Source organism: Alnus glutinosa, chromosome 13 (genome assembly GCF_958979055.1).
Source record: "Alnus glutinosa chromosome 13, dhAlnGlut1.1, whole genome shotgun sequence".
In the NCBI taxonomy this organism is placed as follows: Eukaryota; Viridiplantae; Streptophyta; class Magnoliopsida; order Fagales; family Betulaceae; genus Alnus; species Alnus glutinosa.
Genome location: NC_084898.1, coordinates 18,662,348 through 18,683,437, shown reverse-complemented (window position 1 = coordinate 18,683,437; position 21,090 = coordinate 18,662,348). Strand labels below are relative to the sequence as shown.

At 39.3% G+C, this 21,090-nt stretch overlaps 1 protein-coding gene across 2 annotated transcripts in view; it reads right to left on the bottom strand.

The window, feature by feature from the left end:
* LOC133854363 (ATP-dependent DNA helicase Q-like 2) overlaps nt 1–21,090 on the bottom strand; it is a 74,034-nt gene that overhangs the window by 19,862 nt on the left and 33,082 nt on the right. For both annotated transcript variants that reach the window (XM_062290537.1, XM_062290535.1), the window contains exons 11-15: nt 16,901–16,953; nt 16,748–16,825; nt 16,584–16,649; nt 14,318–14,384; nt 14,166–14,219 (exon numbers count right to left, since the gene is read on the bottom strand). In XM_062290537.1, the coding sequence (XP_062146521.1) occupies nt 14,166–14,219; nt 14,318–14,384; nt 16,584–16,649; nt 16,748–16,825; nt 16,901–16,953 (318 nt within the window). The remainder of the gene's footprint in view (nt 1–14,165; nt 14,220–14,317; nt 14,385–16,583; nt 16,650–16,747; nt 16,826–16,900; nt 16,954–21,090) is intronic.

Here is a 21,090-nt window from a genome sequence, read left to right as displayed (position 1 = left end):
CGAGCAAAGCCTCCTCTGGAACACATCAGGAAACTGGGCTTCCTACTCCAGAGATACCAGGAATCTATCAATTCTGGACCAAGAGAGGGGGATTCTTGATTATTAGACCAGGTAAAAGTACCGCTAACAAGAGGGAGGTCCATCATCCAAAATGAAATCAGAAAACTCCATCATAGCTGGAAGGCTCCGAGTCACCTTTTTCTAGGCTCTGCTGGACAACACGACATTCTCGTTCAAATATAGGTTGGTCGTACTTGTGATGGTTCCCAAGAATCGAACATGACATAAATGAGCTTCGCCCGATCTCTCACTAAGGAATCTGGTAACATTGAAATCACCCCCAATACACCAAGGCAAATCCCACTAGCTGAGCAAACCAGCCAACTCATCCCAAAGGAGCCTTCTCTCCCTTTCGGAATTAGGGTCATAGACACCAGCAAAAGCCCAAGTGAAATGATCCTAAACATTTATAAAGGTGACAACCAAAGAGAATTCCCCCACACACTCGTCGATCTTCTTCACCACCCTCCTATCCCACATAATCAAAACACCACCTAAGGCCCTTGTGGAGTCTAAACAACACCAATCCACATGATGGAAATCCTACAAACTACAAACAACACTATGAGACATGACTTCAAGTTTGGTTTCTTGGAAACAAACAATGTCAACCTTTGTAAAGACCAAGAAAATAAATAGGATGTTTAGCAATTAATAAATTATATTTATTAATTAAATGGGACCAATAATTAGATTTTAAGTGACAATATTTATGTTATGGAAATAAAATTAGTTCAAAGTAAATACTGGAATTAGAATAATAAAAGATTTCTAATGGGTCTTTAGAAAATAATAATAGGTCCTAGTGCAATAAATAATTAATTGTATGGGTAGAATGTAGTTAAATTAAAGGGTTAAATACATATTTGGCCCCTGTGCTTTACGAACTTTATTTTTTGCCCCTCAATTTTGTTTTGTATCAAAATTGGTACCTGTGGTATGGGAAAAGACAGAAATGGTACCTCCGTCCAAAACTAACGTCCAGCCACGTCATCCTACAGGTGTCGGCATACATGCGCGACACCTGTCCCCGTAGCACACTTCAGCGCTGACGTGGCTACCATTTTTTTTTATTATTATTTTAATGATTGCTTATATATAATAATAATTTAAAAAAAAAAAAAAAAATCTGGGGTGGTTGCCACCCCCATTTTGGCCAAAGGGGTGGCTAAGCCATCCTCAAGGTACCATTTCTGATACTTATTCAAACCACAGGGGGCACATCATAAAATTTATAAAACCACAGGGGTATATATGAGAAAAAAAAATGTGTTTAAGTACCAAACATTTAGTCATTTTGGGTTATATCAATTGGCCACGCATATAATTTTGTGTTTCCAATTGTTACACATGATTGATTGTGTTTTGTTTTGTCTTTTTTTTTTTTTTTTTTTTTTGAAGGGTTCAATTCTTGTCAACATGTTATTTTGATACACAACAGGCATACATGTTACTTTTGGTTCAAAACAGGTATACCAAATATTATTTGTGTATAGAGTACCATTTATGATATAATTACAAAACTAAAGTACCATTTCTGGTACTTATTAAAACCACATGGGTATATATTGGAAAAAAAAAATTGTAGTTTTTAATTTTAAGGTTTTTTTTTTTTTTTTTTTTTAAAAAATAAAAATTATAGCGGTGGCTCAGCCACCCCTTTGGGCCACATGGGGTGGCCAAATCACCCCTTGGCCAAAATGTGGGTGGTCGGCCACCCCCAAGGGCCAAAGTGAAAAAAAAAAAAAAAATTAGGTTTTGGCCCTTGGGGGTGGCCGAACCACCCCCATGGGCCACGACCACCAGGCCAAATGGGGGTGGCTCGGCCACCCCCAAGGGCCAAAACCTAATTTTCTTTTTTTTCACTTTGGCCCTTGGGGGTGGCCGGCCACCCACATTTTTGCCAAGGGGGTGATTCGACCACCCCATGTGGCCCAAAGGGGTGGCTGAGCCACCGCTATAATTTTATTTTTTTTTTCAAAAAGAAAAAGAAAAAAACCTTAAAATTAAAATCCACAATTTTTTTTTCCCAATATATACCCTTGTGGTTTTATACATTTCATGATGTGCCCTATGTGGTTTTAATAAGTATCAGAAATGATACTTTAGTTTTGTAATTATATCATAAATGATACTTTATACACAAATAATATTTGGTATATTTGGTATGCCTGTTTTGAACAAAAAGTAACATGTATGCCTATCGTGTATCAAAATAACATGTTGACAAGAATTGAACCCTTAAAAAAAAAAGGACAAAACTAAACACAATCAGTCATGTGTAACAATTGGAAACACAAAATTATATGCGTGGCCAATTGATATAACCCAAAAAATGATTAAATGTTTGTTACCCCTGTGGTTTTATAAATTTCATGGAGTGCCCCCTATGGTTTGAATAAGTATCAGAAATGGTACCTTGAGCGTGGCTCAGCCACCCCCTTGGCCAAAATGGGGGTGGCAGCCACCCTAGATTTATTTATTTTATTATTTATTATTTATTATTTATTTTTATATATATTATTATTATCATTATTATATAAGAAATCATTAAAATAATAATAAAAAAAATGGTAGCCACGTCAGCGCTGATGTGTGCCACGGAGACAGGTGTCGCGCATGTACGCCGATACCTGTAGGATGACGTGGCTGGACGTTAGTTTTGGACGGAGGTACCATTTCCGTTTTTTTCCATACCATAGGTACCAATTTTGATACAAAACAAAACTGAGAGGGCAAAAAATAAAGTTCGTAAAGCACAGGAGTGTCTAGCCTATTTAACCCTAAATTAAATGTGGGGTTATAAATTAATTGTTAAAAATAGAGTTTTAATATAGTGGGGTCCTAGTGTAATTCATAAAAGTTTGGGCATTTAAATAAAAGAAATCTCACATTGCCACGTGTCACAATCCGGTTGGTTGAGGTGGATTTCATTATCTTCTCCCAACCAATCACAAGGTGCCACATGTCACCTTATCACATTTCCTCTATTTTTTCTCTTTCCCTTTTTCTCCCCTCCCTTTTCAGTGGACAGCAGCCCCTCTCCCCTTTTCTTTCTTTTCTTCCTCACTTCTCTTCTTCTTCCCCTATCTTCTTCACGAACGATCTCTCTCTCTCTCCCCTCTCTTCCATTTTCTTCTCTTCACCTAGCACACACACGACGCAGAGAGAGATTCCAAGAGAGAAATACAGAGATTGTGAGAGGTTGTCCGTGAGGAGAGACCCCACCGTTGGTGAAGAAAATGGTGATCTTCGGCCATGTACATCAAGAAGGTAAAATACCTAACTTTCCTTCATATTTTCGTTTACCCATTGATTATTAAGCAGGAAAATCATATTAATGTTTAGGAAATTGATTTTAGGTTTTCATTTGAGTATTGATTTTTGGGGATAACCGAATGGGTATTCTTGTGGTGAAATGGGTTTCGGTTTTGAGAGTTTGTAGGTGATTTTTTGAGTTGATTGTGTGGAGATTTCGTCCATAGAAGCTATAAGATTAGGTTTGAAGCCTTTCTTTGTAGTTTCATCATACTCATTGGATTTATTGCTTGAGATTATATTGATTTGTGGGGGGATTCTACTTAGGTCCGAAAATATGGTTTATGTTTGGGAATTTTTGGTGTTTTAGTTCTTTGTTTTCATTAAATGTTTGAGTTGTTTGGATTGGGTAAGTTTTGGAATCTTTGATGATTTGGGTGAGTGTTTTAGTGGAAACCGAATTTGTTTTGGGATTTGTAAATTGGGTAATGATGTTGGTTTATGTTTACGTCTTAGAGATTGAGTTTAGTTGATTGGGTTATTTCAATTGGTGGAATTTATTGGTTGGATTCCCTATTGTTTGAGATTGTTATAGCCAAATGTGAATTGTGATTAATGTTTGGATTTTTGTTATGCTTGTATGGGTATGTTGATTATGAATTGGTATTAGGCTTTGGTGTTTAATTTGGAGAGAATAGGATGAAGTCTTGGAGTGATTTTGTGTAGTAAATCCTTTTATGGGTGTTTATAGTCCTATTTGGCCGAGTAGTGTTTGATTTGGGAATTAGTTTTGAGATGATATTTATTATTTTTCATTGGATATTGTCGTATTGGTATTGGGTATATGGATTTTGGAAGTAAATGGTGGTTTAATGGTGACAATTGCTATGAGATTTTGGGTTGAAGATATGGGGTATTCCCACTTGAGAGAGAAGTTAGTCTTGATATGTAAATAAGGATTTTGGCTATGTGTTGGATAAAGTTGAATTGATTAAAGTTAGATTCTTATTATGTTTCATTTGGAGTTTAAAGAGAATGAATTGTCAATTAGTGTTTAAGTCATCACCTTGTTACTAAATGAGAAATGAGAAATGAGAAATGAGAAATAAGATAAGGAAAATAGGTAAGTAATAGCTAATAAGTTTAGATCCTATAATCTAAATTATTTGGAATGTTAGAAACTAATAAGTATTAAATGTAGCCGTTAAGATTAAAAGAACCTAGAGCGGTGATGTTCAATATAATCTTAAGTTAAAAAGTAGAAGTTAATACGCTTATAGAAACACATAAATATAATATGAGTCCATTATGTGACAACTTAGTAATTAATTCACCTATCCATGCACACATGATATTTATGTGCATTAATGGATTAGGATTACGTGTTGTATGTGTATATGTATACATATACATGTATATGACTAAAATATATATATTGTTAACTTAGTAAATGAATGACAAACTATAAAAAGGGTTAGCAATAATAATGTAATACAATAATAATAAATAAGCTAATAAAAATAGTATATACATCTCGGTGTTAATAAACAAATAGGATATGAACATAAAACCAATGACTAACCTAATAATAGTTTAGGATACTTAGCTAGTCTTAGAAGCGGGTAACGCAACGGGTGAGCGCGCGGATAGTTTAAGTATCCTAGAATGAGTTCCATAGCATAGTCTAACGTTATTAGTATTTGCAGGGTCGTGTCATAATTGGAGACTTCAATGGGTTTTCCAATGTTGAGTTCGAGTCGTGAGTCCAATGCAGCCAAGTGATATTCTACTCACTGAGAAACTATTATTTTTATGTATTATAGAATTGCAAAATATATATTGTTTTGTAAATCCGAACCAACTGTATATTAATATATCTGTTTTGCTTGATTGAGTACTTTAGAATATGTTCAAATATATCAAGGATAGTTTCAGAGTATAGTATAGTGTGTTGCATGTTTTGGATGAAATATTAAAATATTTAGAAAAATATGATTTAACGGCATGATTCAGTAAGGCAATACTTACTAGTCAGGCACCGAGCATAGAGCATACAGCATGCAATAAGCCAGAAACCCAACAGTAGCCCAGTTCAGCAGCTCAGCAACATGCATAGCATATATAGCATGATTTATATTGTGTGTGGTTTTCATAATTACTATGTGTAGTTTGCTAGACGTTTTAGTATGCCTAAGAGTTTTAATAGCAAAGAGCATATGTATACTGCTATCGTCTAGTTGCATGATTTAAAAACATTGAGCTTGGAGGTACAAGAGTATTTTCATTGTTTGGGTATGAGTAATACAGTGTCCTGGGAGTAGATAGATGGATTGTCATAGACATGAAGTTGTAATGCCCTAGGATTCGGTGTTACCCTTATTTGGGGGATAATAGTATGCTCGTACTGAAGAGCGAAATGACATGTTTTAAGCTTGGTGTACTTGGATGTGACGCTATTGGTTGGGATATCAGTGTGTTTTGGGAGTAGGTAGATGGATTGTCGTGGTACATCAATAAGAAGTGCTTGGATATCAGAGTTTTACTCTAGTAACCGCATGGACAACTATGTGCCATAGACATGAAGTTGTAATGCCTAGAGGCACGGTGATATCACAGTCAATGACGTTAGATCTTTGTGCATTTGAGCTACCAACATAAAAGTATTATTGTAGATGAGTCGATATGTAGAAGCTTCCAAGGTGGGATGACTGGAACTTCTATATATATATTCACAGCTACATAGTATGCTTTAAATGTTTTCTATTAGTCGGTGTTTGCTATATCAGCTATGGGGGTTTTCAAACAAAAGTTTATAAATTAGTAGCTGTTATAGTGTACGCAAGATTAAAAAGGAAAAGTTGGTTCATTGCGAAAACTCAATTAGTTTAATATCACTGAGGTCTTGGTATGTTTTATACTGAGACGGTGGACTCATAATTCCACTTGTGCGGATGCGGCAACCCCCGCAACCGTGCAGATTCTGTTGTTGGCTGCAGGTACTCCAGTCGTCGTAAATGGTCTCGTAAATGTGCACTTGGGATATTATGACCAAAGCTCGCCGCGACAGTCGTAATTGCGAGACCATGGACGTCCTCTGTTTTATAGGTTTTGTTTATGGCTTGTGACGCCTATGTCACTTGTTATTGTATAAAGTCATTTCTGTTATGTATTTATATTGAGAAAAGACTTAAACAGATAGATGTTAAATGACTCTTATTGTAGTTAATTTGTGATAGATGTTTAAGATATGAATTCCGATATTAGATTTATGTCTTCCGCTGCATAGTTAGATGTTATACTCTGATTTACCAGGTACATATTATGGGGTATGTACCATATGTTGGCTTTGCGACATATCGTCGTACCACTGTGAAGATCCATTTGTATTTTAAGAGATTAATATTTATGAAATGTTTTGTATTTAAAAAAAAAAAAAAAATGGATCGTCACAACCTTCCACTCTCTAAGTAGGTTCCTCACCCTCAGATATTTATTCCACTCATTCAACCCTCTCACATTCCATGATAACAATTTAGGCTTCATAAAAGAAAATGATAACCCCCTTCCTACCTTTACCACGGCTTGGGCTCTCGCCTTTTGAAACATAAATAATAGAACACTCTACATTCTCAACTCCCGGCTGCTTATAGTGCGCTTCAACTTCAATAGGTGTCAAAAGAGCCAAAAACTACTCCTCAAAACCCTCACATGAGACCCCCATAAGCTGATGGATTTTCGTTGCTATTTGCACCACCCAATCTGAGCACTCAAGACTTGAGCCACCCGAATTCCCCAACACAATAAGGGGATAAGAGCTTTGAGGGGTGGATAAAGAGGCTTCCACCCCATTGAAAAGCTCCACATCTTCATTTCTCCCATCGCACCTCAAATCCGTCCCAGCCAAATGTTAAGGATATAATGGTCAACACACAAACCCTAGCAGCCGCCACACAAATCCTAGATCAATCAGCCGTGAATCAAGGCAATCCTCTCCAACAATCACACACTCGGATACTCTCTCCATATAAAACCTACAGCTAGCATTATTCTCTTGCAACTTTCCTATTGTACCTCAACGGCTATATTACCATATCTACCTTCCTAGAATAGAATGATTCTTACCTTATGTAAATGACAGTGTACACGGCATACATGTACTTGTAAATCCTTATAAATATAGATCAATACAAAACCCTAAGCATCAAGTGCTTAAGGCTCTTTTCCTAGTTTTGTATTAAGTTTACATGGTATCAGAGCCTACCAACAGCCAACGCTCATCCATGGCCACTCCTACCGCCGCCGCTCCTACTACTTCAGATCTCATGCCCAATGTCACCCAACTTGGAAGCATCAAATTAGAAGGTCCTAACTATCTCGGATGGGTTGCTCAATTTCAACCTATCTTGTGTGGTTATGAACTCCAAGGTCTACTGGATGGATCAGATCCATGCCCCCCGAAACTCATTACCAATACAGATGGTAATGGTGAAATTCCGAATCCAGCCTATGTTTCATGGCTGCGAAGAGATCAGCAACTGCTGAATCTTATTATCTGCTCTCTTGCTCCTCCATTGGTACCTTCGATGTACGGTTTAAAAACATCGCAGCTTGCCTGGAGCAGTTTGGCAACACGGTTTGCGCACAATCAAAGTCCAGAATTTCCCATCTCAAGCGCCAGTTACAACGCTTGCAGCAGGGGAACAAAACTTGCACTGAATACCTCAGCCAAGCCAAAACTTGGTCTGACGAACTTTCAGCAGTGGGAAAACCCGTTGAAGATGATGATCTCATCTCCTATGTTATCAATGGTATTAATCCTATCTACAACTCTTTTGTTACTGCCTTTACTTTACGTGATCGTGAAACCACCTTTCATGACTTCCAATCTGAATTGTTGAGCCATGAAATTCTCCTTCAAAATCAGCAGCAAACCCTTAACCCTGAAGCAGGATCCTTTGCCCTTCATGTCAACCGCTTTCGACCACCTCAGCAACCCAACAATTTTCATAGTCCTCCTCCCAACTTTCGTCCCAGCCCCAACAACTTCAGGAAACCAAAACCCTTCCCCCGTCCCCCTGGTCAATTCCGCCAGTCAACCCCTCCTAATCACTACTCCCCAAGACATCCAACTCCACCCTCACCCAATACTTCTTTTGGCAATCACCCCACCAATGGTGCTACTCAGCCCCCGCGTCAGTACTCTCCTTGCCAAATCTGTGGCAAAACCAGCCACCGTGCCCTAGACTGTTATCATCGCATGGACTACGCCTACCAAGGCCGTCACCCACCAATGCAACTTGCTGCCATGACTGCTCAGACTAATGAAGAGTTCACTAATCAAGAATGGCTTGCCGACTCCGGTGCCAACACACATATCACAGCCGACTCATCTCTCCTCACAGAATCTCAACCGTTTGATGGCTCCGAAACTGTTGGCGTCGGTAATGGCACAGGTTTGCTTATTCACAACACCGGTTCTTCTATTGTTCAATCCCCTAATTCTGCATCCTCTAAACTTCTTCTCTCACAAATTTTACATTGCCCGGCTGCTTCTGCCAATTTACTTTCTATTAACAAATTCTGTAAAGACAACAAATGCTGGTTTGCTCTAACTGATATTGATTTTACTGTGAAGGACAATTTGACAGGGAAAATTCTGCTCCACGGACCCAGTGAAAATGGGTTGTACCCCATCCGGTTGCACCCTCACTCCTTGAATAAAACATCCGGGTTCACTGCCCTCCTTGGTGTCAAAACCACTGACATGGTTTGGCATCAACGATTGGGACACCCCTCTCTCTCTATTTTACAGCATCTGTTTCGTCATCAGCACCTTCCTCTTCTCGATTCAGTCAATCAGTCCACTGTGTGTGAATGTTGTCAACTTGGCAAGTCTAAACAACTTCCGTTTTCAGAGTCCATTAGAAGTTCTTCGAGTCCTTTAGAAGTAATCCACTCCGATGTATGGACCTCTCCGGTTCCATCACTGAGTGGGTGCAAATTTTATGTTTTGTTTATTGATGAATACAGCCGGTTTACTTGGTTGTATCCTATTATGAATAAAAGTGAAGTTTTTCAGTGCTTTATTAAATTTAAATTACTTGTTGAAAATCTATTCTCCACTACTATTAAATATTTTCAAACTGATAATGGTGGAGAATATACCTCCACCACCTTCAAACAATTCTTGGACCAAAATGGCATTTTTCACCGACTCACATGTCCACACACCTCTCAGCAAAATGGTATTGCTGAGAGAAAACATAGACACATAGTTGAAACCGGCTTGACCCTCCTTGCTCAATCCGGTTTACCCTCTAAATACTGGGTAGACTCCTTCCTTACCTCCATTTTTCTTATCAATCGTCTGCCCTCACCAGTCACAAACAACACTTCCCCTTTCTTCAAACTTTTCAATAAAGAACCTGACTACACACTGCTCCGTGCCTTTGGTTGCCTCTGTTATCCCCTGCTTCGTCCCTATGCTGCTCATAAACTATCCTTCAGAAGCAAGCCCTGCATATTTATCGGCTATGGTGCCAACCAACGTGGCTACCGGTGTCTTGATCCTCACTCTCACAAAATATACCTTTCCCGCAATGTTGTCTTCGATGAGACCAAATTTCCAGCCAAAACACCATCTCTCTCTCACGGGTCCTGTAAAATCACTACAGCCCCCAATACTCCCGTCTTCTTCCAACCTGCTGCTCTTTTCCCCCTACCCTCTTCCCCTATTCCGTCTTCTCTTTCTACTGCTCTCCCTTCACCTACATCCTCACCTCCTGACCCTACAAACTACACTTCCACTCCCCTGTCTCCCTCCGCATCTCCATCCCCAGCATCCCATACATCTCTACCTCTACCATCATCCCCCACCCCCGCACCTCTCCCCTCCTCCCCCACCCCCACTCCCGCACCTCTCCCCTCCCCTATCTTCCCTCCTCCTCTCCCTACCCACCTAGTAGCCCCTAGCAACCGTCCTATCACCCGATCCCAAACCGGATCCTCCAAACCTCGAACTTATCCTAACTTCACCACCTTTCATGCTATCAAACATCCTCTTCTCACCTATACCTCTGTCGTCCTTCCACCCGAACCTTCAACATACCGTCAAGCTGCATCCCAACCTGAATGGGTTGCTGCTATGACTGCTGAATTCCAAGCACTCCTCTCCAACAACACTTGGTCTCTTTGTCCCCGCCCTTCCCACCAACATGTTGTCCGCAACAAATGGGTCTACAAGCTCAAACGGAAACAAGATGGCAGCATTGACCGTTACAAAGCCCGTCTCGTCGCCAAAGGCTTTGATCAACTTTCTGGAATTGACTACCATGACACCTTTAGCCCAGTCATAAAACCTCCCACCATTCGGTTACTCATTGCCTTAGCCGTTCAGTTTGATTGGAACATCACACAACTGGATGTCTCCAATGCTTTCCTTCACGGCTACCTTGATGAAGATGTCTTTATGGAACAGCCTCAAGGGTTCCTAAACCCTCAGTTCCCTACTTATGTGTGCAAGCTGCATAAAGCTCTCTATGGGCTCAAACAAGCTCCCCGGGCTTGGTTCACCCGGCTCTCTACTTCTCTCTTAGAAATTGGATTTTCTACTTCTCAAGTTGATCCTTCTCTTTTTACTTTTCACACTAACGGATCTCACATCTTTCTCTTAGTGTATGTCGATGATATTATTATCACAGGTAACAATAACGCCTCCATGCAATCGGTTATAGGCAAACTCCAACTTGACTTTGCCATGAAGGACCTTGGCTCTCTTTCCTACTTCCTTGGCATTCAAACCACCCGGGACTCTACTGGCATACACCTCCGGCAATCCAAATACATTCAGGACCTTCTCCACCGTGCTGCCATGATTGACTCCAAGCCATACCGCAACCCCTGCCTCTCTGGTTCCAAGATGTCCAAAAATGATGGTGAACCCCTTCCCAACCCTTCTGATTATCGACAACTCGTTGGGGCCCTCCAATATGCCACTCTCACGCGCCCGGACATTGCCTATTCAGTGAATCAACTCTGCCAGCACATGCAAGCTCCCACCTCCGTGCACTGGACAGCAGCTAAAAGAGTTCTTCGTTACCTCAAAGGCACCCTCGATTTTGGCCTCCATTATACCAAAGGCTCCTTCACCCTCCACGGCTTCTGTGACTCCGATTGGGCTGGCAACCCTGACGATCGCCGCTCCACCACTGGCTACGGCATCTTCTTTGGTTCCAACCTCATCTCCTGGTCCGCTAAGAAACAAACTGTCGTCTCCAGATCCAGCACCGAAGCCGAGTACCGTGCCATGGCTATCACTACTGCTGACCTCTATTGGCTCCGCATGCTCTTCAAAGAATTACAGCTTCCCTTGCCATCTCCTCCCACAATTTGGTGTGATAACTCTGGCGCTCTTGCCATTGCCTCCAATCCGGTCTCTCATGCCCGCACCAAGCACATCGAAGTTGATGTCCACTTTATCCGGGACAAGGTTCTCAACAAAGACATTCAGCTCCGCTACCTCTCCACCATCGACCAGCTTGCCGACATCTTCACTAAAGGCCTCCCGGCCGATCGCTTCTGCTTCTTGCGTGACAAACTTCCGGTCGTCCCTCCCCTCAGTTTGCGGGGGGGTGTTAAGGATATAATGGTCAACACACAAACCCTAGCAGCCGCCACACAAATCCTAGATCAATCAGCCGTGAATCAAGGCAATCCTCTCCAACAATCACACACTCGGATACTCTCTCCATATAAAACCTACAGCTAGCATTATTCTCTTGCAACTTTCCTATTGTACCTCAACGGCTATATTACCATATCTACCTTCCTAGAATAGAATGATTCTTACCTTATGTAAATGACAGTGTACACGGCATACATGTACTTGTAAATCCTTATAAATATAGATCAATACAAAACCCTAAGCATCAAGTGCTTAAGGCTCTTTTCCTAGTTTTGTATTTAGTTTACACCAAAGCAGTCAAAGCAAAACCATAGCCCCCAGAAGCATCCCCTATTCCTGAAGTTGGGATTGTGTTTACTTACTAGATCCAACAAAGGGCTGAAATGAGGTCAACTATGGGCCTTAAATGGGCCTGGAGCATTAAACAATACCACAAAGGCCAAACAAAATTGGGCCAAAAGATGAAGCCAACCATGGGCGTAGGTCATCAAACAATACCACAAAGGCTAAAGGATGGGCCAAAAATGGGTCTGAGTCAACAACAGGACCAACAATAAACCAAATAACTGGACCAACAAATGGTCAAAAATATGGGCAACTTGGGCCTTCTATTTTTTATTTTATTTTATTTTTTCCAATCGATTTGATTACCATCAAACCTTATTACAATCAATCTTATAAAAAGTTAAGTATACTATCATATTATATATTCTATCATTCAATCACAATGATATGGGAGAATAATTTCAATATAGGAAACATATTCTAACATATTATGTCGACCTAAATTGGTCGGGGGTGTTACACTAATGCAAGTTGGGCATGTGAGATATCTTTGCCTCAACTTGAGAGGGAGTGTTGATGAAGAAAAACTCATGTGATTCTTGATCTGATTTTATTCTCTAAGTTATTGTCATTACTATTGTAATATGAGTTGACTATATTTTCATAATAATTTGAATTACTTTTCTATTTAAGCTTGTAGATATCGTATGGTTGAATCATCAAGAAGAATACAATCTTTCTTCTTTCAACTAATCCATCTAGGCGTAGGAAAGGCAAGGCACATATGTTGTAGGTCTGTTGTGCCTTGACGGGTAGTGGGTTTTATTGTTCTTAGTTGGGTTCTTTTGTATCTTGTTTGGTTCTTTTGTGTTCTGGGCCCTTGGTGTTGTGGGTTTTTTTGGATTAGCTTTGGTTGTTTCTGTGTATACATCCTGTGTACCTAGGGGCGCCTTACGCTTTTTTATAAAAGTTCTTCTTACTTATCAAAAAAAAAACTAATCCATGTTAATGTCCAGAATACTATGGTTCATTTGTATTTTGTGCGGAAGGATTATGTTTGCTTAGAAGGTATATGATAAGGTAGGAGTGGTTTGTGTGGGGTGGCCTGTTAATGTGGTTGATAAGAAGAGGCCAGGATGGGCCAAATGGGCCACCCAGCCATGAGTGGGTCTAATAATGAGTAAGAATCAAGTCAAAGAGATGCTATTTACTATTGAAGAAAATTCGAGTACCTCAAGCACAAAGTCAAAATGTAATGGGGAAAGATGACGGAATTGTGTAAGGAGAAACCCCACAATGAGGCTGATGGAAATTAATGGAACATCCACATGGGTTAGTAGAGTAGAATCCTAATTGAGACCAAAGAGTAAGTGAGGTGGTTATTTGATAACTCCCAACCAATTTGGATTGGAATAAAACTCTACTATCATGAATTGATATATCTCTCGCTACTAGAACTTCTCCCTTCTTAGGACTCTAGTAGAGAGACACTATGTTGGTTTTCAAAGAAACTGAACTGCATATCATTAGAACACTCAAAAAATTGAAAATAAAATAAAATTATGTCCCTCTCTCTACATCCATAATCTCTAGGTTAACCATCACAAGCCCTAGAATTTGAAGTGTGGAAATTCTAAGGAGACTCTAGTAGCCTCCTATGTGACGAAGAAGAGCTCTAGTTCATGAGATTGTGCATTGGACGTGGGCTGTAAGACAAGTAACGAATCCGACCTGTGGAAGATCCGCTTGGAGTGAAGTATATCAAATAACCCTTGTTTTACATAGACAAAACAAGAATATCTTAAAACAGTACCAAAATTGATTGAGAATAACAGAATAGTGCAATATGTTCTTTTGAACAAAAGTCAATGGAACATACGAGTGACGTCCATTTCCTTAACTTCACTTGAGAATGCACAATTGTCACACATCCCTGGAACAATATAAATTAAATTTTACATTATTTAAGAATCAGTACAGCACACTGGATGAAAAGCAATTCTAATATCGACAACAAACACCAAATGGTACCATTGCAATCCTGTAATGGCTCAGCAAAATGTCGGAAAAAGGCATCCCGCCGGCACTGTCTTTTAGACTGCAATTAAAAAGAGGAATTGATTAAGATGTCTTCCACATGCAGATTAATCATATGTCTGGTATCAAACAAAATCAAATTTGGGTACTAGGCCAGGAGTGTTGAGAAACATTAAAAGAGCTGGTATGACTGCAGAGAGAAGAAAAGGCTCAAAGTTTTGGTTTGCCCATCGGAGAGGGATGATAAAGGTTTGAAGGTCCTTGTAGGCAGATTTTTCCACTTACTTATCCCCAATAGGTAATGGATAAAAGCCAAAAATTGGTCTAATTTTGCATAAAAGGCATCAATCTAGTTCAATAATCAGTAGAGCAGATATGGCTGATTATAAGTATTTGCACTTCAACCAGGCTTCATTACTAAACATAAAATTGGAAATGAACTAGAAGCAATCTTGTGCTAAATTATTGCTAGCAATGCAAGTTATTGATTAAAATACAATTTTGGTCCCTGAACAATGTATTAGATTCTAATTTCGTCCATAAACTATAGATTGTTTCAATTAAGTACTTGATTTTTTTAAAACACTTCAATATTACCCTTGTCCGGTCTTGTTGTCATTATACAAATGACGACTGCTGATGTGGTAGACTTCTTTTCTCACTTGTACTTTTATTATAACATGGCACGTTAGGCTACAGTAGAGCTCACAAGATGAAAGGGAAAGTCACATGACATGCACGCGGTTCACTTAGGGCTAATGGTGATGTAGTATCACGTGCATGTCGCATTGCGTCAACCTCCCTGAGTTCATGAGCCCTACTGTTGTGACAAACATGTCATATCAATATATAAAAAGATAGGTCGGAAAAGCAACATTGAAGCGTTCTCATAAGATCCAAAACAAAATTGACACAATTGACATTTTTTATACATAATTCAATGATCAAAATTGTACTTTGAACTAAGTTACTTTAAATATTAAATACAGAACAGGGTTCTGGCAGCTGTCCTTAGATCGATGAGATGGAGAACTAATAAAACAATACTAGTTTTAGAGAAAACTTTCACATCAACGGAAAAGGGTCTATTGCAAATAGTTGTCCTCTCCTCCACTTCCTGGAGTATGTCTAAAAATTTAAGAGATTGAGGTTTTCAGTCCAGCAATTCCAAAGAAATATATTTTGCCATGAAAAACTAATGCAGAAAGTATCTTCAAAAGGGAAAATTAGAGAAATGGGTTGGTTTGGTAAAATTTTGGTAAGTGTTTTGGGTTCTGAAAAGAGTTTACAAAAAGGTAAAATTTGAGAACTGATTTGGTGGGGGCCACATTTGAAAATAGTTGTATGTAGGGCCCACAAAAAAAATTGTGATAAACAAAAAACTGAAAAAAAAAAATTCAACATAATAATAATTAAAAAAAAATGGTGCTGCGGTAGCCACCGCGGTGGTGATCTGTCGGCCACCACTGGGTGGACAGCCACCATGCCAGCTAGCTGCTGTTTTTCCTTTAAAAAAATAATAATTCTTTTCAATATGTAATAAGGATAGTCCACACATGAAAAAATGAGTGTATAGTTACTTTTTGAGAAATGTCACGTGTTTTATTTATTGAATAGTGATTTGTGAAAAGTGTTTTATCTTTCTTAGAAGAGTTTTGTGAATTGTTTTGAAAAATGTGTTAATAGTGGGAGGCCACATTTGAAAATCCATTTCATAACTGATATTTGAGAAGAGTTTTCAGCGTTTGAAAAGCAAAAAAAGTTTTTGAAAATCTATTTTAGTTAAGAGTTTTCGAGTCAGATTGATCTTTCACAAAACATTAAGGCTCAAGCAAATTTCAAAGGGACCACTCATAAACACAGAGAGAGGGAGGGAGAAAGGAAAAGGAGAGGGGAAGAGAGAGTGTCAAGGAAGGGAAGGAAACAAATACTCTCTTTCTCTTAGTTTGTTAGGTTGGCTAGAGAAAATCCACGAAAAGGATTTATAGAAGTGGATCCCTCTGTAATGAAAAAATTCAAGATAATGTGTCATATTTCTTTCTCGCATCTTCCTTCCTTCCCTTTTCTTTGGAAAATTGGGAGGAAGCCAAATGATAGGCCTAGAAGGAAAGAGATCCCTCCCCATCCCTTCCTCTCTCCCATTTCCCCCCAACCAAATATGAGAAAACCTTCTTCCTGCCTCTTTTCCCTCCCCCTTCCTGTCCCTCTCTCTTTCCTCCTAACAAAACATAGTGTTGATGTCAATAATAGAGAACAGTACCTGACAAAATCGTACTATGTCATAGAGATTCTGCAATCCGGAATTCTCATAGAAGACCATGGAACTCTGCTAAGACAATTTCAAATTCGAGATTACAGAATAGTCTGCAAAAGTATCTATCAAAACACATCATAAAAAACAAAGAATGTCAAAGCGAATCTTACCTGCCTAGAAACATCAGCAGGCCTGAAGTAGAGTAGGCATTCTGAAGGGAGTCCATCTCGTCCAGCTCGACCACTTTCCTGTAGCAAGAGAGGTTACAGAAAGAACAGCATTTAGGAAGAAGGTGAACATTGGGAGAAAAAAGTGGGAAAAACCTGATAGTATGTCTCCATTGATTTACTCAAGCTGTGATGGATGACAAACCTGACTACAAGCAGGTGTTAAGTATTAAATGTCAGAACTTATAGGTCTAAACAACTGCAAATTTATATAAATGGCATATGAAAGAGGAATATATATGTATATATAATTTTTTTTTTATTAATAATCCATTTCATTGATGAGCGTAAAAGGACGCAAACCTAATACACATGATGCATACAAAGGAAGTCCCCCTTACATGCTAAAAGAAGAATAAAAATCCACAAATTCAGAAAAGTTAGAAAATTGAAAGATGTTATACTTCAAAGTCCAACTAAAAAGTGATTTGACCAAGGTGTTCCTGGTCTTGAGCTCTTCCCTCGTCTTCTCATGATCTTTAAACCAGCTAGCATTCCACCCTCTCCATACCACATTAAGCACAACAGGGCTATCCTCCACACATCTAGAACTGAGTGTTTACCCACCTAACCTCACCAACAATCTAACACATGTACCACCCCTGCAGTTATAACCCAATGGACTCCAAATAGGGTAAAGATCGCACTCCATAATTTTCTTGCCACTTCACAATAGAGTAAAAGATTATCAATAGATTCTCCGCTCCTCCTAAACATGCAACACCATTCCACCACTATGACTCTTCTCTTTCTCAGATTATCCAATGTCAAAATCATCTCATGAGCTGTTGTCCCCACACACACACACACAAAAAAAAAAAAACTCTCAAAGGGACTTTAACTTTTCAAACACTCCAAGGAAAAGAACCCCCCCGAAGTAGATAACTCATTAAAAAACGATCTCACCTCAAATTTCTTCCTCTTTGAAGCAATCCACCGAATACAATGCTCACTACCTTGTCTCCATCTGAGTGAATATCACACACCAAAAAAATGCAAGCACTAGACCTACCTCCCAATCTTGTACAGATCTGACAAAAGACACATTCCATAGAATAACTCCATTGGAAGACATCATGTTGTCCACAACCCATGCCTCCTTACAATGAGTAATACTAAATAACTTCGGAAAAGCTTCCTTCGATGGCTGGTCCCACACCAAGCATCATGCCAGAAACGAATCTAAGATCCATTGCCCACTTCATATCTAATATATCTTGAAAAAACATCCCACCCCCTCCTAATATGTTTCCACACTCCAACACCAAAAGGCCCTACTACCTCAGAACAACAACCACCACTCAAACTACCATATTTTGCTTCCACAACCACCCGCCATAATACCTCCCTCTTCGTAGTATAACACTACAACCATTTACCTAACAAAGCTTGATTAAACTTAAACAAACTTCTTACTCCAAAACCACCATATTGCATAGGAGAACAAATGGTCAACCATTTAACTAGATGGAATTTAAACTCATCCTTGATACCTCCCCATAAAAAATCTCTTTGCAATTTCTCAATCCCATTCGCCACACCCAAAAGAACAGGAAAAAAAGATAGATAATAAGTGGGTAAATTGGATAATTTACTTTTGATCAACGTCAACCCACCAATTGCCTTTCCATTTTTTCTACAATACAATTCCATATCATTTTTGATAAGTACAATTCCATATCATAACTGACTTGTATGGCGCCCCCAAAGGAAGTCCCAAATATTTCATTGGTAACACCGCCACCCTACACCCAAATATACCAGCCAACCTTTCTACATCATCCACCTCGCCAATAGGAATAATCTCTGACTTCAACAAATTAATCTTCAACCCAAAGACCGCTTCGAAACATAAAAAAAGACATCTCAAGTTACAAAGATGTTCACCATTAGCCTCACAAAAGATTAAAGTATCATCTGCAAATAACAAGTGCGACAACCATTCCTACAGCACTCAATCCCACTATAAAACCATCCAAAAGAACCCTATCCACTGTGGTCGACATAATCCTACTCAGAGCCTCCATAACCACTACAAAAAATAAAGGTGATAATGGATTCCCTTGTCTTAAACCCTTAGGACAAAATTGAGCTCCACATGGAGCTCCATTTATTAAAATTGAATTGCGAACCGTAGAAATACAAAAGGCTATCCATGCTCACCATTTCTCCCCAAACCCGATCCTTTCCAACAAGTATAACAAGAACTCTCAATTTACATGATCATATGCCTTTTCGAGATCCAATTTGCATAAGAAACCTGATACTCTTGATCTGAGTCGACTATTAATACACTTATTTGCAATCAGAACTGAATCCAAAATTTATCTCCCCTTAATAAATGCATTCTGTGAATTTGACATGATCTTCTCCAACACCTGTTTCAATCTGTTCGCTAGCACCTTAGAAATTATTTTGTATATAGCAACCATGAGGCTGATAGGACGAAAAATCCTTAATATCCACCGCACCAACTTTCTTTGGTATGAGAGATATGAAAGTGGCATTAATATTTTTCTCAAACTGTCCTTTACTATGAAATTATATAAAAACTACCATTATATCCTCTTTCAAAATCTCCCAACATGTTTGAAAAAAAAATCCAAAAAAAACCATCAGGCCCCGGGGCTTTATCTCCATTCAGATTTATAACCACCTCAAAAACCTCACCCCTCGAAGTCTCTTTCCAACCAAGAACCCTCCTCTTCACCAATGGCTTGAAAAGAGAGTCCATTCATCTTTGGCCTCCAACTATACTGTTTTGAATAAATGTACTATATGAAACCTTATCTCTGTAGAATTTGACGATAAGTAGGGCTGAGAATTTGTGACATGACTCACGAATCCTACATGAACATGACACGAAGTTATAAGGTTTGGGTCATAAACGGGTCAACCCGATTGACCCGCGGGTTGACCCATCAACCTTTTAAAAAAAAAAAATTACAAACCTAACCCTTATAAACGCTAATTTGCCATTATTTAAGAGCATATTTTCTTGTTTCAACTTAATTTGCTTTTGGTCATTTTATTTTTTATTTTTTTAAAAATGAAAAATAAAAAAATTGGGGCTTGAACCACCAGATCTCTCTTTCTCTTTTCTGTTGATATTTGATTGTATAAGCTAATTTACAAAAGGGGTCTTATTTGTTTGTATGCAACGAGTCCCAGCTGTTTTTGCTAAAGAACACCTTCCTCAAGGCATGGCAAAGATTGTTCTAAAGAATTTAGAAGATAAATCTTGGGAAGCGAATTATATGAGTCATGGGTGGAACCATGTCCTTTCTGGAGGGTTGAAAGCCTTTGAACGTGAAAACAAGCTCAAGATTGGTGATATCCGAAAAAGGAAATCCAAGTCCACGTCTTCTCGTGAGCCAAAAATTGAGTTAACCTGTAAGAGAGTCTAATGAATCAAGTGTTGCATCTAGGCTTTATCTCAGTATTTTCGGTGAAAGAAACGGGTCATGTCAGGCGAGTTGTGTCGGGTTACCTTGCAAATTAGCGTGTTGTGTTCGGGTTTAATCGTTTGACCCATTTAGCTAAATGTGTCGGGTTCGGGTTGATCCTAACAGGTTGGCCGGACAAGCAGCCCAAGATTTCTGTCTCCAGCTCAGTTCTTCACAGAGCAACCTCTCCAAATCCCTAGCAAACTCCTCCTTCCTCACCTCCTCAACCAACATTCTCCCTTCTACAGTGGCATCTAACTCTTGAATACCCTCCAATAAAGCATTTTTCCGCTTCCCTACATCCCCAAAGATTTCTTCATTCCATTTTCTCAAATCACCTTTCAAAGCTTTCAATTTCTATGCCAACACATAACTAGGACAGCCCTCAAACTGATAATTCTGCCACCAGTACTCGCACTGGGGATGGGATGATTGCTTTGTGCAGTTGCAGCGGCCCTTCCATCTAGAAAAAGAGACACACGCACGTGTGCACACGTGTGCAAACACACACAAGCAATAGCACTCAAACATGCACCCACACAGGCTCACGCACGCCTTTGCCCATGTCCACATGCCCAAACTGTCGTGACTCAAGGAAGTGTTAACTGCATCTACACTATTATCGTAAAAAGACTAGTAAACATTACGGGTAAAAACTTTCTCTTGCTTGCAAGCACAACTCAGCCACGTGATGGTCATAATGAAGGTACTTCTTAGGTAGCCAACAACACTAACAGAGGTTAGGGAAGGATATTCATACCACAACACACACAGCTTTTACAGGGTAACAATCCCAACCTTACACTCTATCTCAATGAATGTACACAAGAATGACAAGGG